Genomic DNA, 10,601 nt, shown 5'->3' with positions numbered 1-10,601 from the left:
ATTTTGTGGATGATCACTGTAAAGTGGGGGTGGACCACATACTCCGACAAGTCAATATTAAACAGAAAAAGGACTTTTCTCCTCTATATACATCATTGTCTGATTTCAAGGATTTCTAAACAGAACAGTGAAGTTGTGATTTAATGTTTCTCCCTAATTAATTATAATATATCATTTATTTTTTATTCAGCTGTTGCAAAAGCGTTTTTAATACCTTTCAATGTACTCATTATTTACATTTATTTTTATTATTATATTGTTATTTTTATTGAAGCCTGTATGATGAGATTAACTAACTCATTTATTGTATTGGATTGTAATGCATAATAAAAGTGTACAATGACTTGAGTATGATTCGACACTTGATAATTGAATAATTTGGAACTTTCACTAGTGCCCCAATAAACCATTATTCACAGGCGTTTTCCAGGGCCTTCAAACTTTAATAATAATATCTTCCATATTATCCACAAGTGATGATAAGGCATACAGCTGGTAGATCGGATCGAGGATTAGTTATTGACAAAAAAGAAAGAAAAATGTCATTATGAAATTTCTTTTTAAAAAATATTCGAACGCATATTTGCAACATTATGCATTCTAGTAATTTGTCCCGGATTTATTTTCACCACTAATAAAATCACTATAGTTCCAAATGCATATTGATGATGTATTGTCCACTAACAACCCTTCATTTGGTAAATGGTTACCTTCAATATATCCACCAGAGATCGAGATAAAGGACACTACAGAAACAGCTTGTTCAGCTTGTGTTTGAACCTACATATCTTACGCCACAAAAAGAGGTATTCTTAGAACTAATATTCATGATAAAAAGAGACGAATTTAGTTTTACAAGTATGAATTTTCCGTACCTGTGCATCAATATACCTTCATCTCCTGCATAAGATGTTAATATTTCACAATCGATTCGCTATGGTAAAGCAAATACTAACTACTCTGATTTACTCTGAAAGCCATAAATGTTTGCTTAAAAGATTTAGATGCATGAAGAAATGTATTTCAAAGGGTCTCTTACCATAATCTTTATTCAGATATCAGTCCTAGATTGAAAAATACTCGGGGTTTTTTTTTAAACCAATAAGATACAATTGCCTGTCGTAAATTTTCTTTCTACTGATATAACCACTGATTATAGCTCTATAGCATGCAAATGCTATATAATCACTGTTATGGAGGGGGTTTAGCGCGCTGTTAAACTTAGATTTGACCCACTTTTCCGCTTGAAATGCCTGTACAAAGTCAGGACTATTGTGGAACTAGCTACATGAAATATATATTTTGTCAGATTTATTTTGTACTTAATTATTGATTCGGTAAGTGTTCGGTAATTTGTTGTTGTTGTTTTTTGGGGATTTTTTTAGCTCACCTCGCCGAAGGCCACTTCAGCTATCTTATCACTTAGCGTCCGTCGTCCGTCGTCGTTAACATTTTTTCTAAACTCTTCTTCTCTGAAAATACTTGAATATTGGAACCAAACTTACAATGAATGTTCCTTTGGGTATCGTGCAAAGAACTGATGTGGGGATTTTTGATCTGTCAGAAAACATGGCCGCTGTTACTATAAATAGAACATAGGGGTCAGACAATAGTTTTTTTGCATATATCTCCAAAACCATTAGGTTTAGCTAATTCTGGCATAGACAAAAGCGTTTACCATGATGAGATCTATCTGCGGTTAAATTTTCATTTTAATCCATTAAGCCATGTTGGAGTTATTACCCTTTTCCAATGGTTTTTGCTATTTTTTATATTATTTCTTTCAAAAATCTTCTCCTCTGACACTACTTTAATAATTCAACCAAAACGTGGTATGAAAGTTCCTTGGGGTATCCTGCATAGAAATGATCCATATTTTTAGGACTACAAAAGTCTTCAGGCATAAAAGTTGTCAAATGACTCGACTCCTTATTATTGCCCTTGAAAGTAAAAAAAATGACGGTTTTTTTGTTCATAGTTTTCAGCCAATATCTTGCAAATTATAATAGATATAAAGAAACATTCATAATTGAAATGATCCTTATGAAAAGTGCTACCAAAGTCTTCTTGGTGAAGAATTGTTGGACAATTTCTTTTTAAATATATTGCCCTTGAAAGACAGGCTCCTGGGAGCCTCTTGTTTTCATTTACATGAAATGTACAAAACGATATAAATTTGATTTCATTATTCATTTATATTTTCGTTTTTTTTTTTGTTTTTTTTTTTTTTTGTTTTTTTTTTTTTAATGAAATACTTAAAAGGCAACTAATTTCTGTGGATTGAATGTTAACTAAAATAGTTTATTTAACAATGGTTTCTCTGTATGCATTTTTTATTTATGTGTTTATTTCTTCATATAGTTTTGTATGTTTATTTGTTGGAGTTTCTGTTACACAAAGTATTACAGAAAAATATATCAAATTAAATGAATAAATAGAAATATATATCACAAACAAAAAAACAAAAATGAATTTTCCTTTCAAAAATACACATGACCTCAATGAAAAAGATAACATATCTTGTTTTTTTTTTTGGAAGATAAAATGATAGAAAAAATTGTTTTAAAGGTTGACGCGCGGAATAACGTATAAAACAAAGCATATGGGTTTGAAGGTTTGTATCGTCTGAATATAGCTGAAATATTGTTGTTCGGGCGTTAAACCCCAACAATCAATCCATTGATCAATCATCGAAAGTTTGTCAAACACACATAATAATGTTTGACCACATTTACATATTTCAAACATATGAATTTATTGATCAGTATTTTAATATGGTAGGGTACAAAACAAATTCTTCATAGTGAGTAAACGGTAAATATAATTTGTAATGTACAATCACATGCAATTACGTGCACATTTAATTCAAGATATTCTACAAGTAAATCCTAACAAGTATCGCCATTGATCCAATTACATTTATCTCTTTGTCTGTTGTAACTACAGATTGCATTATTTATATAGCATGATGCGTTTTCTCCAGGAACACATGTTCTGTCACTGGTATCGGCCGATACCTGAAATATTTGAAACAATTATATGTCAGTTGACAAATCTTTGTTGACCTGTCTAAACACAATATGAGATGTCTTCAACTAATATATACTTTAAAAAAAAGTCTTAATGTGAAAAAAGAAATCTCTCTCGCATGTAATATATAGAAATTAGTGTATTCTTGTAACTTGAATAATTATCATGCCTCTATCAATGTATGATTAATAATATTGTTGATGTAATAAAAAAAAAACAGTTATTTAAAATACCTTTACCTTGCATCTACAATTTGCTTTGTAAGACAATTTTCCATGTTTGTTCATCATGTACATGTGCTGCTGTACAGTCATGTTAAAATATTCATAGTAGAACATGAACATACGGATAACAAGCTTTCCGTCTTTCTTATTTGCTGTAACCAGAGAAATCAGGTAAATATAACTTCAGTATACGAATTTGCTTTGTTTTTGTGTTTGTGTTTCTTTTAGTTTTTTTGTTTTGTTTTGTTTTTTTGTTTTGTTTTTGTTGTTGTTGTTGTTGTTATGATTTTTTTAAATGTTTTGGTTTGTTTTATTTTGTTTTGTTTTATTTTGCTTGTTTTCCTTTCTGTGTTATCATTATTTGGACCGAATGTGTCTATGGTTAACACATCCACTTTTCAGACGTCGATGATAAAGTCGTCATAGTAAGTTTTAACAAAATACATTCTCTTTAAAAATGGATAGCACTGTACGGAGACTATACATTCAGGTTCGCCGTAAAACAGAAAAAAAGGGAGAAATTCGTCTAGTATGGTGTTTTGTTCTGTGCAGCAAAATGTTGGAAAGAAATGTCATGACAAAAAATGTTAAACCGGGTAATAAAGGGAACCATAAATCGAAAATAACACAATCCAAGAATAACAAGTGAAAGAAGAAAAATGGATACAAATAGATACATTCAATGAAGAACATAAAATAACCACCAAAGTTGTAAGTAGATAATTGCAAAGATTAATCAAGGGAACCAAGGTTATAGCGGTAATCAAAAGAATGTAATCCAGGGACAAAGACCAGACATGGAAAACAGACATACACAACAAAGAACATAAAGTAACTAAAATCATACATACAAAGTAACAAAAGTAAATGAGCAACTCGGACTCCACTAAAAACTGGGAGAACGGACCAAGTGCACCGGTAGGGTAAACTTACTCTTACAAAAGTATACAAGCAACCTGAAATACATTCAAAACTTGAAGAATGTACTAGTTGCACCGGTAGGGCAAGAATATTTTGCCGTTAGAGATACACTCATCCACTTTGTCTTCAAACATCACGCCCGGATAGACAAAAGAGGAAATAATACCATACACAGGGTTAACAAACCAGTTTTTGTGGTACAAATGGATACATCAGAAACGATCCAGGAGTTCATGATGACGACCATAATACGTTCGTAGTTAGAACTCGTATATATTCCATCCTTTTTGGATTGACACACGATGCCAGATTTTATCATGGATTAAAGTAGCATTTTTCTATTTAAATCAGCATGTCAAAGATTTATGTTCCTTTGAATTGCAATTGTGACAGATTAATTTGCTAATGCGGGGGTATGTTTTTTAAATCCAAAATTTAATGTTTATAATTTGATGTTTAATGCACCTGGTCCATTCTCCCAGTTTTTAGTGGAGTCTGAGTTGCTCATTTACTTTTGTTACTTTGTATGTATGATTTTAGTTGCTTTATGTTCTTTGTTGTGTATGCCTGTTTTCCATGTGTGGTCTTTGTCCCTGGATTACATTCTTTTAATTACCGCTATAACCTTGGTTCCCTTGATTACTCTTTATAACTCACCCCCAAGAGCGTAAATCTTTCCCACAGTCAACGTTATTCCACAAGCTGCGCTACTACTAGGAGTATAAATATTTACTTCCTTTCCAATATCAGACTGTTTAAATCCCTGTATTTTCAAAAAATATATATTGAAAAGTTACATTCGAAAGTGTCAAAACTTGTACTCAAAACATAATATTAACAAATAATTGAAGGAAACATTTTAAATCTATAGATGCATTCCATTAATCTGTCAGTCATTTCAAAAGCAATGTTGGAAACTGTCAACTGTGGAATAACCATGGCATGAAAATTTAAATAATAGAAATTTAAAGAGTTAATTTTTGTAACAGAAATTACTTGTGATGTATTCAAGATTTAAAAAAAAACAAGGATTGGACGTTAATTTCTTTTTATTCAACTTTTAGTGCGCATAGTGAGTAACAACGTCTGACTAATTTTTTGTTCGATATATCTTCTTTATTTTGTTATTAGGAGTGAGCAAGACACGAAGATGTAGAATAGTTTGCCTTAAAATCTTAATATAATGTAAATTCAGAAACCAATGATTATACAAATCTACATCACGATGCAACGTTTTCAGCATTTTGAGGAAAAAGCCAAATTTTAGAAATGAATATTTCCTGGAAATATTTTAATTAGCTGTTTATTTTTATTTTCAATCATTAGAATCAATTTCATTTCTACCTTAAAAACTGACAGCTGTGTGGTAGTATATTCATTGAAATCGAAACTAAAATCGTATATGTTGCGTTGATTATTGCTTTTGCAGATTTACACATTTAACAGACACAATAAGCTCCTCTCTAAAAAAAATGACTGATAGCCGGACTACAAAGAAACAAATATTTTCATGGTTTAAATAGTTATACAAATCCTATATTCAATAAATGGTACCAAAAACTAAGCATCTGTTACAATGGCCAGACTCTCAAATAGAATACAAAATCAATAGAATAAAAAAAACGAATGAAAAATAAACCCATGATATAATTGCAATGCCTAGTGGTCAATGTTTGTAAAAATAAGTTAAGATATGATAAAGATTTATCAGAGTGTGCATCTTTACCGGCTAGTTTAAATGGAACCCATACAAAGTAGAAGATCACCAAATCAGGTGTTGTCCGATGATAGTTTTCATTAGAACATTAACTATGAAATTGCACGATAAAATAGATGTTTCACTTTTCAATATGGTATGTTTTAATAATATTTGTAAAGGGAATTTATGTATCAAATATTGACCACCTTAATTTATTTAATCAAAATATGCAAATAACTTACCTTATAACATCAATGATGCCTTATGAATAAAAGAGTTGGTATCCCTTAATTATTTATTTTGTATGGAAAAAATGTTCTTTTAAATGAATGTATAGACAAACTTTGGTTTAAATGTTAAAATTTAGATAATTACATTCATAACAGTTAACACTTTGACTTTGTATATTTTCTGAAGGTTCGCCTGGTCAGAACTGATAATCTTGCCCGTCATACCTGAAACAAAGAATATGATTCGTACAACACGTTTGTCTACTGTTACTGTGCCATAAGGAAATCAAAATTTGTCATATTCATTAGAAACTACAGGATAAATAAAGCGAGTCCTCTGATGGAATTTTTATCCCTGGAAAGTGAAGTGCATCCGGAAGGGTCATGTATGATATTAGATGAATAATCAATGTACAGTAGTTTATTTGCACTAACAGTTTTTCTTTAAATTTTATTGTATTACTTTTGAGTCTGAAAAAATTATAGCTGCAATGACAATTGTGCACATATATAATGAGAATAGATATGGCGTATATGTCAAAGAGACCAATGCACTGTGATGTAAACGATAGGATGCAACGTGCTACTTTTTCATAACATTGGAGTCAACGAAAAATAAATATAGATAAACTAAACCCAGGGGTTTTTATTTGTAAATTTTTCAATTTCTCGGCTACAAAATGTCGCAAAAATGCAACGAAAAGTGCCTGTTTTTGAAAATAAAGTTACTGTAACAAATACACTAAGCATATTTTTACGTAAAGAACTGAAGGGTGTTTCTGTACGAAAACGAAACAACTCATTTGGAATAAAAAAAAAATAACAACTATTCGGAACATTGTTCGCTTTGTTAGAGAATGTTTACATATATTTGCACCTTACGATTGTAATTATTCGTAAAGAAATCGTGATTATTAAAAACCTACGCACTACGCTACAAAATGTCACTACAATTACGGCTTTATGGCTGTTTACGATAGATCATGAATGACACATTTGCATACTTAATCAAGCTTTTTTCACAAATGATTCATAACATACGGTGGTAAATTTTTCATTTAACCTTTTTTCTAGTATTTAAATCTACGAAAGGACAGAAAAGTTACTGAAATATCGTCTGCAATAATGTTTTTGGATGTCGAAGTATCATTTATGAAAAAAAAATTAAACCCTTTCGTCTTCAACTCTTTATTTTAAACACATTTGATTTTTTAAACTTAAGGTACTTACGATACTTTGCATCACAAAAATAGTTCTGTGGATGTATCACAAACGGTGGTCCCGGAAATCCACATTCCTCAGATATTTTTACCATTGACAATAACAGAAGAATCAAATATCCTCCTACATAGAAAGCCATTTTGTGACAAATGATAAATCTGAATTCATACATTATGCGTTAATATAAGCTGCTGCTTAAACCTTCTTAGTTTTGTTACGTATAATTAAATTTAATCCTCTATGTTATAATTGCATTAATATGCATGGGTTATATGATTGCATAACAACTTGGATATTGTTCTTATAGAAGGGCACTGAGTCATGTAGTCCCTGAGCAATAGCAAATCATATAGGAAAAAAAAAGAATTTCAAGATACAGTTTTTGAGTCGTATAAAACTCTCATTTACAACATCTATAACCCCCTTTCCCAAAGAAAACTCCCGATTTCCCTTAGAAAAATGTCCATAACGTATGTAATTACGATTGCGTTTCTTTGTTATATTTTTACATTACCAACTTAAATTTTGTAGTGTCAAAATCTTTTGAATTTAAGCTTACATTTTTTTTTCCATTAAATTAAATAAAACTTTAAGAATATAAATTCTTTGGTATCTTTTTTTTAGATAACTTTAATGTGCTATATTTGTAATTTAATAATAAGAAGTGATACAAGTAACATGAAGTTATACGTAAAATATTTTGCTTGGCTTGGCTTGGTTTTGGTTTAAGAGAGATATTGTGAAACTGACGCGGCTACCCTTTTACATTGAATCTCATTAAAAAAACATATGACAAACGAGACAACTGTGATTTAAAATTGATTATTTTGTTTTGTCTTGTGCACAAATAAACCAGCTTCCCCTGCATATGTTGTTTATATTCCTCATTTGTTAAGTATGGCAAAGCAGGTGGAGACTATTCTGACTTCTTAAAATGTCAACGATACTTTTGAGACAGGTTTTTAGAACAAGGTTATATGAAAAAAAATACGTCTCATACTATGCCTTAAAAAGTTTTAAATCCGATATCTGTATTTTATTGACAAATGTTCTGCTTTCGACAAACAGAATATAGATGCTGGATTTTCATAATGTCTACATATTATTTATATGTAGTATTTACGTGTATACATATACTAATATCTTGTTCATCTTGAACTTGACGGGCCTTCCCTACATAATTTAAAACTTATCTTGGATTTGATAATTTTTTCTATGTATTATTAATCATAATTTTCCTAAGCCATTCCTTTGCATATATTGAGGCAATGTTGTCTAACTTTTCATTTGATTTGCGTTGTTCAGTTTATAAAAACCAAACATCAGGATTAATGATTGATAAGCCCAATCAAAACACATTTCATCATTCCTTTCGAAAAATTTGATGGCAATTCCGCCATTATTTATTGCCAATTGCTGATTGTATACAAAATACTGTTAATTTATTTATTTTTTTTAATTTATTTATTTTATTATTATTTGTTCAATGTCTGTGTTAACAAAAACATAATTATGCGATAAATTATTGTTTTGGATGAATAACCAACAAGAGAAAATTGTCTTGGTAGCAAAATCAGGGCAAATGTAACATTGTAATCATTGTGAAACTGGATTTAAATGTTATCTTATTTGAACAATTACATCTTACGGAGAATCTGTTCTGTGAAATGAATGAGCGACACATTCAACACAAATTCAATAGGGTCAATGATATTGTATACATGTATTAATTGTTAATTCAAATTTGAACATTATGTTCTGTATGTGAAGCTGAGTATAGATTTTTTTTATTTCACTAATTTATCGTTCAAATCTTTTGTACTATCTGAATACCGATTTTAACGAATTTGACAGGTGGACATTTATGCTGTTTATCAGTGTAAAAATACCCGGAAATAATGACCCGCAATGAATATTTATCGCGCTATAAAACCTTGTTGAACCAAACATTTCCAATTATTACCCTGATAAAACTATTTGTTAAACAGGAATTTCATATTGACTATTTCTTTTGTTATCAGTTTGGTAATTTTGTTATTATTCTTGTTACTGTATCGCATGTTGACTACCTAAAGCACCATTTACATGCATAATTTTATATACTTATATATATAGTCTTACACACGTGTGTAAAAATACATGGGTGTGTAAATACTGCAAGTCAATGCAAATACATACATATGTATATTTACATCATGTGTAAATTTTGTTGTGTGTGTCTGTTTTCTTCGTCTGGTCTTTTTCCTGGGTTGCATTCTTTTGATTAATGCTATAACCTTGGTTCCCTTAATTACTCTTTTACATTATGTCAGGACCAGGAATAAATAAATCAATGTAAATATACACAGGGGCATGAAATACCTTTCGCGGATTTAAACGCAATCAAGTAGATACTTTCGGGTTAGATTAAATTTCATCGTCCACTGTGATAAATATGATTTAATACTTTAGGATTTAGGGAAATCTCAATTACCGATAACTCCACTTCTGATATGTTCGATAAAAAAATCTTCCCAAGCTTTATAAAATGGAAATTTTGAAAAAAAATATTTTCGTAGCTTAGAATTATCTTCTCTATTTCTTCAATGCCTAACTCAAGCTTGTTATTGAAAAAGCAATTGTGTGTCTTTATTAGTTTTTTTTTTTGCATTGTTTTTTTACCATTTTATTCAAGATATCCAATATTTGCCATGTCAGTTAGTGCAAATTTAGTTATTACTTTTGCTCGATACAACCACTAAATCTCAAAGCTTAAATTTTCTTAAATCTATTTTCAGCTGAATGTACCTAGCGAATATGTTTGTTTAAGATTTTTAAGGGAAACTATCTTTTTTCAACAGAAATTTTGAAAAAATCGACCAGCATCATGTGTAACAGATGATTCGATTTGGAATAAGCAGGACGAATCATCATTGGGATATTCTCACAAGGAATGTTGTTTAGATGAACGAGTTAAATCAAAAAGAGATTTTGGAGCTTTAGAATTGGTCTAATCAAAACTGAAAAGCCATCATTAACTCATAACGATATTGATTTGATCTTAACTGAAAAATGTTAAGTTCGAATATGAATTATCGATTCCTGTATTATAGATACATATGATATACAATAAATACATGTCTTTTCTCACGATGGATATGACCACACAACAAAGATTTGCTAGTTCAGAATGCAAGCTATAAATTTTTGAAAAAAAGGATGAATTTCGTAATGTGGCAACACTAACTAGTTTGTTAAAAAATCAAGCATTCTACAAGACTTTGCCTCTGCAAATAG

The 10,601-nt window shown here is 30.3% G+C and overlaps 1 protein-coding gene across 1 annotated transcript; it reads right to left on the bottom strand.

Annotated features, from left to right (window-relative positions):
* Nucleotides 1-2,726: 2,726 nt before the first annotated feature.
* LOC148608434 (metalloproteinase inhibitor 2-like) lies at nt 2,727-7,594 on the bottom strand. Its single transcript, XM_088545431.1, has 5 exons — nt 7,335-7,594; nt 6,250-6,329; nt 4,833-4,938; nt 3,270-3,406; nt 2,727-3,017 (listed from the first exon to the last, which is right to left on the bottom strand). The coding sequence occupies exons 1-5, from the start codon at nt 7,495-7,497 to the stop codon at nt 2,889-2,891; spliced, it is 615 nt and encodes a 204-aa protein (XP_088401557.1). The 5' UTR covers nt 7,498-7,594; the 3' UTR covers nt 2,727-2,888.
* Nucleotides 7,595-10,601: the final 3,007 nt, after the last annotated feature.

Source organism: Perna viridis, chromosome 9 (genome assembly GCF_037379345.1).
Source record: "Perna viridis isolate PV_CMFRI_1.1 ecotype Kerala chromosome 9, ASM3737934v1, whole genome shotgun sequence".
NCBI classification, from domain to species: Eukaryota; Metazoa; Mollusca; class Bivalvia; order Mytilida; family Mytilidae; genus Perna; species Perna viridis.
This window is presented reverse-complemented; position numbering and strand designations above follow the sequence as displayed.

Coding starts and splice junctions, on each gene's coding strand:
- LOC148608434 (XM_088545431.1), bottom strand. CDS start 7,497: ATGTATGAATTCAGATTTATCATTTGTCACAAAATGGCTTTCTATGTA. Junction 6,330..7,334: donor TTTTTGTGATGCAAAGTATC/GTAAGTACCTTA, acceptor TCTTTGTTTCAG/GTATGACGGGCAAGATTATC. Junction 3,018..3,269: donor AAGCAAATTGTAGATGCAAG/GTAAAGGTATTT, acceptor CAAATATTTCAG/GTATCGGCCGATACCAGTGA.